At 32.2% G+C, this 6,669-nt stretch overlaps 1 protein-coding gene across 1 annotated transcript in view; it reads right to left on the reverse strand.

The window, feature by feature from the left end:
- The window catches only part of GABRG1 (gamma-aminobutyric acid type A receptor subunit gamma1), a 69,771-nt gene that overhangs the window by 42,168 nt on the left and 20,934 nt on the right, over positions 1–6,669 (reverse strand). The window contains exon 2 of the mRNA XM_019665759.1: positions 5,254–5,402. Coding sequence (XP_019521304.1) covers positions 5,254–5,402 — 149 coding nt within the window. The remainder of the gene's footprint in view (positions 1–5,253; positions 5,403–6,669) is intronic.

A 6,669-nucleotide genomic window follows, 5' to 3' on the forward strand; every position in this document is an offset into this window, starting at 1 on the left:
AAAAAAAAAGTTATTACAAAGAAATAAATTAGGAAAGGCTAAAGCAATGCTTAGAGGACATTTATATCAAGTCCCTCTTTCCTAATCTAGTATATCCTCCAAAAAAGTATAAAACAACAAAAAACGAAAAAAAATAGAAGTGCACAAAAAATGGCCTCAGCATAATGTGAAGACAGAGAAAGTCCAAATTTCAAAATGACTGTAAAGAAAACAAAACAAAACAAAACACCAAATCATGACAAGAAATCTCTGAAGTTCTTCCTCTCCTCTGTTCTAATGCAAGATTTTGTGCTGAGCAAAGCCAACTAAGATAAACTGAGGAAGAGAGAAAATGGGAGTTAGTTACTTAAGGCAGATCTAAAAGCACAACTAAAATAGTTAAATGTGTACTAAAAATCTGAAATTATTTCAAAATGTATCCTATGAGCAGAACAAGAACTAACAGGAAAGCGATCTACAAGTATACATGATGTGAAAAAGTGGCATTCAAAATAAGGAGTTTCAGGGCAGCGATAAATGTCAAAAAGGAAAAGAGGTGGGCTTTGGAAACCAGGTGGTGAAAGGGGGAAACAGAAAAAGCGTAAGACTTTTTGCTCCTACAAGTAGAGAGAACCAATAAATGGAAAAATCATATAATTCCTCCCCAGCACAAAACAAATACACAACACCAATAACAACAAATGTATTTACAGTATCTGGGCTTTGCTATAGTGACACAAGAGGCTATCAACGAACTAGGAATCTTGAAAAACTCACATGAAACACAAAAGAAATAGGAAAAAAGAAAGGAAGAGATCCATATAAAGTTGTTGAAGTTATAAGAAATCAAAATTTAGCACAAACCAGCTGCGGAAAATCCTCTCAAAAAAGTTACGCAGAAAAAAAAATCTGTAAGACAACACTCTAATCCATTAAATGTATTCAAACAACTATTTGGGGATAAGAAAATTCCCTTTGAATCAGAAATTTAGAAGCTAAGTAAAAAGTGCCCTCCCCTTAACATACACATGAAAATAACAAATAGGAAAAAATGAACAGAGAACTGATTGCACTTAGGAAAGAAATGGAAAAAAAAAAAAGACAAAAGACAATTACAAGATAACCAAAAATAAATACACTAAAACAAAACCCCCCAAAATTAGTAATAGGCAGGGGGAAAATCAACAGAATATACATAAAATAAAGAGAGAATTCAGAAAGTTTGGCAAATAGTAATCAGGCAAATTATGATTAGCATTCATGTAATTGGGACCCATGAAAAAGAAAAGCAAAACAATGGAAGAGAACTAATATCCAACACTATATTGCAAATCAATCAAGCAATCAATCTTCATTGAGATGAAAGAAAACCTGAAATTTTAAAAAGACATATCAGTTACCTGAAAGAAAGGTGACCCAAAATGAACAACTCTAAGATATAGCTTATTAAAAGTATTCAATTGAAACATAAAGAGAAATAAAAAAGGACTTAAAAAAAAGATGAAATAAACTACTAGGCCAGGGCAAAAGAATTGGACGGGCATCAAATTTCTCAAAAATGACACACAAAGAGAGTCAACTTTGAAATAGCCTAATAAGAAAACACAGTGAAAGAAAGCTGAACCAAGGATTTTACATCCAACCAATCTGTCCCTCAAGCATCAAGTCAATGGAAAAAATTTTTCAACATACAAATACTGTTTGAAAAACCTACCCATGTAAGAGATGAGTGGGAAAACTTCAGAAAAAAAGAGTAAAGGTGAGAATTTTAACATATATTGAAGCAGGTTAAATACTAAAACCAACATTGAGACCAGGATGTGAAACTAATTTAAAGCTGCTTTATGTTTTTCCAAAGCAGAAAATATGCTAACTGAAAATAATTGAGCAAGTAACTTTAAGAAACAGTAGTCTGATTACATACTGTAAAGCTAAGACAAAGATAATTGTACATAGATATTTTATTCTAGTTAGTTAATTTGTTTTCACTAACGTGTTGAAATTCTAAAACTACTTTGTGTATTTATAGGAATTGAACAAATAAAAAGTATACTACAGATAAATGAGAGCCAGGTATCTACCTTTTTAAAAAAGAAATTACAAATAAGGAAAGGGGAAAGGCTAGACTGAGTGAACTGTATGGGGTTTAGATTAGAATCAGAGCTCTCAGATTGAACTCATAGTTTATAATACATGTACAAAGAGATATATAGAGAAAAATATAGATGCCTGTGAATGTGTGTGTAGAACATATATTTCCTACTTCTACAAAGCAATGACACCCAATGTTATTAATGAATGTACCTAGTGCCCAGATCATGATTTCTGAATAGCATTCTAAAACAAAAACAAAAACCACGGCTCCTTGGAGAAATGGTGAATTCCATTGTTGAATCAAGATGAGACTAGAGCATCATATGTGTTAGAAAGTAAGGATGTGCTCAGAAAATGATGGGACGTGTGACAGGACATAGAAGCCAAATTATAGGAAGTTCCAGTGACCAAGTTATTATTTTGAGAAACAAAATAAATAATGAAAGTAATGGGTTATTAACTATAAAATAAAACATATCTATAAGTCTACACTGAGTAAATAAATGAGTAAATAAATGGGGGAAAGTCACAGTTCTTCCTTAAGGTAAAATAATGATTAATATTTGTAGAAGGAATGATGATGATATTGAGTCACCATTTAGCAAACAGAATACTGTTGCGGGTAAGAATCAATGATAGATACTAGCTTAGTAATGTGTGCTGAAAAACATTTGCATAGTTTTTCCCATGACAGTATCTCCTTACAACATATTTATTTATCAAAAAGGGACAAATAACAACTTCATACTGGGGAAACCTGGAAGAAACCATACTTAACCAAGTGCTCAAAGTTATCACCAGAAATATGGTATATTAATAGCATATAGCTCCTGAAGAGGCACAAGATTACTTCTGTGGTTTCTTGGCAAAAAATGCATCAGCTCAGACTAATAATGAAAATATCAGACAAGTTGAGGGGCATTCTACCAACCAGTTCACCTTAAAAGTATCATGTTTATGAAACAAACAGAAAAACTGAGAAATTCTACCAGATTGAAGGAGGATTAGGAGCCATAAGAACAAAATGCGATGTGTGATTTTTGTTGGCGTCTGAACCAGAGAAAAGGACATCAGTGACGCACCTGCCATAATTTGAATAGGTTGGGAGATTAATTAATAGCATTGTATCAATATTAATTTATTGATTTAGATAAGTGTTCCATGGTTATGTAAAATGTTAACCTTAAATTGAAGAGTTTATGGGATTTCCATGTATAAATACTATTTTACTAAGTCTGTCTTATTTTGAAAATAAACAATTAAAGCAATCTAGGAAAACAGCAAACTAAACCCAAGGACAGTAGATTAATATAATAAACCAAGTATTGTAAATCAATTAAATTTAAGATAATTTTTCAACAGGGAAAATTGACAAAGCCAAAATTTGATTTTACAATAATGCTAAGAAAATTGAAATAGTCTTTCAAGATTGATTCATAAATGAAAGAATAGATTACTAGTATCAGGAAAGACAAAGGTGAAAAACCCTCAGATCCTAAAATATTAAAATATCACAAAAGATATTATGAAACAATTTAATATGAATACATTTGAAAATTTTAATTTCTTGGAAAGTCCAACTTACCAAAACTGACTAATAAAGTAATCAAACTGTTAAAAAGTAAACTCTAGGCCAATATGACTTAACCAAATAATTCTTCCAAATATTTAAGAAACAGCATTTATTTTAGATAAACTCTTTCAGAGATAAAAAGAGAAGGAAAAGGTATCGTATTTGTAGATGCTAGCATAATCTTGATGCCAAAACTGAAAAGGACATTACAGAATGCGAAATAACTGATGTCCTTCATGAACAAAGATGTAAAACTCCAAAACAAAATATTATCAAACTAAATGTAGTGATATTTTCTAAAGGTTACCATATCAAAACCAAGTAGCATTTATTACAGAAATGCAATTTGGTTTAAGTTGAAAAGTCAAAGTTACTTAGGAAACAAGTGGTAAGTAGAATAAAAGGCAAATTATGATCGATATGATTATTTCAGTAAATGCACAGATTATTTGAAACATTATGAAGGAAAAAAGAACCCTAGCAAAATAAGAAAAAAAAGAAACTAACAAAGAGTGTCATGAAAAATAAGCCTATACCAAATATTATATCTAATAGTGAAATATAGATTGTTTTCCCTGATACCTTGAACAAGCCAAGACTATTCAACATCTAACTTTAGTCCTAGCCAGTGCAACATGGTGTTAAAAAAATATGATTTTGTTACTTACAAAATATACACTATTTGCAAAGTAGTCATTATTTGTAATAGTCATTACTCTCTATCTTTGTCGAAAATCTAGAAGAGTGTAACAATAATTAAATTTGATAAACAAACTTAGCAAGACTCCTGAAGACAGAGTAAATATGCAATTATCTATTCTATTTCTATATACTGCTAACACAAAATTAGAAAATATTTAAAGGATCTATTTACACTTGCATCAAAAACTCCATATATATAGAGAGAGAACTAAATCTAGTAAAATATATTCAACACGTCTTAACAGGAAACACTAATAAAAATAAATATATAAATTGTGGAGTATATGATACTCATGAATTTGGAATGGTAAACATTCAGTATGGTAAAGATATCAAGTTCCCTATGTTGACTGTAGATTTAATGCAATCACAATAAAAATGTTTGCTGACTTATATTTTTTGTTTGTTTTAAAGATTCATAACAGGGGAGCAGAACTTAGAATTTAATTATGTTATAAAGATTATACATAAATGCAAAGACCAAGGATAACTATCCTGACAAAGAAAAGCAACGTAGGATCACCTAACCCTAAATATACTAAAAAAGGCTTATAATTCTACATTAATTAAAACAGTGTGGCATGGCACAAAATTAGAATGACTTGCCTTTCAAATACTCTTTTATGAAATACCTCTCAGCTTTTCAGAGAGTTTCATCAAAACTTTGCTGTTGCACCTTTTGTTGTAGAATTTGTAAAAAAAATTACATCAATTAGGCTTATATGCCTTTCTTCCCATATAGGACTGAACCTCCAAAACTAGTGTCATTCCAATTAATAATTGTCAAACCCAGCAGTGTCTGATGTACATCAGCACTCAAGGAATATGAGATCAATGGTAAAAACAACATTAGTACATGTGGTTTTCATAGTCCCCCAAATCCCAGAAAGAGAACTCAAACTTACCTCCTATATCCGGGCGAAGCTTATTGTCATAGCCTTGAAGCAATGAATTGAGGATTTGTGTTATATCTCCTTCATGAATCTTTGGTGCCAACACCCAAGTTTTGTTCACGGTTAAATCCTCATCATCTTCATCATCTGCTTTATCAATGCTAAATAAGTCCCCCAAAAAAAGAATGACAGAAAGTTTTCAATCAAATTGTGTATTTAAAAAATAGTTCAAGCTTATTATAATTATTGTAATTTTCTTAGAGAGTAGTAAGGGGGGAAAAAGGTATTAGAAATATTTTACATTTAGCAAGACTAGCACTTTCATCATATGAACTGCCCTGACTTAATACTCAAAAATTAAGAATTTAGTAGAAGAAATATAACACATAGCATTAATATAAAAATAAATATTGGTCCCCACCACCACAACTGTCATTAAAGACCATAGAAATTATGCATGGAAAATGTGAATGGTTGTCCTATATATCTGCAATACATAATCTGTACACCATACATGGTGATTCTAAAACACCACACCCCAAAATTAAAAGGTAAATAAACATAGGAAAAGTTGTAATAATTAGCCTGGTAAAAGTATAAAAAAATTGTTGTACAAAAGAAGAATTAAGGAAAAATGGGTGAAGAAAGATTTGAGGGGGAAAAAAGTAAGTATTGAACACATCTATGTTTCTTTTTAATCAGAAGAACTCCGGCGTCTTATTCTAAAAACATTGTCAAAGATTGTCTTATCATCAAATCAAGAGTGGGTGTCTCACCCTCCACACATATTTGGGGGAGGTGTGACTATTAAATTTTAGGACTGGAAGTTAGAATTCAGGGATCAAATAACCCACCACCTTTATATTGTAAATGAGAAAGCTGAAGACACTAGAGAACTGAAGTACAACCTTATTTATTAGCAAAGCTGACAATCAAGTTCTACTGCTCTAGTTAATCTTCCTGCTACCCCTGTGTGTTTAACAACCATAAGGATTCCGATTACTTCTGAATTGTGGTAGAAAACACAGAAATACAGATATTCATCTACAGTTCCTCAGAAGTAACAAGCTACTCTTTATTATCCATCAGTAACTCCATCTTCATTTGTCTAAGATCATCCTAGATTTAACATACCCTACTTTAGTAAACATTAGTCCTCCGGTGAAAAAGGGTCAAAAGACTAAACACATTAATAAAATCAGATAGGGCCGGCCGAGTGGAGCGATGGTTAAGAACTCGCTTGGGATGCCAGAGGGCCCCAGTTCGGATCCCACACATGAGGGCCAGTGACACTGCCCTCTACAGCTAAGATGCTGAACAACAGTTCAACCTGGAGCTTGGCTTGCTGTGAGTCGCTGGCGACGGCATAGGCTGCAGCCCCTGTGGCAGTGGGTTGCCATGGGCTACCATATGTAGCCAGCAGCCAGC

Source organism: Hipposideros armiger, unplaced genomic scaffold (assembly GCF_001890085.2).
Source record: "Hipposideros armiger isolate ML-2016 unplaced genomic scaffold, ASM189008v1 scaffold_452, whole genome shotgun sequence".
Lineage (NCBI taxonomy): Eukaryota > Metazoa > Chordata > Mammalia > Chiroptera > Hipposideridae > Hipposideros > Hipposideros armiger.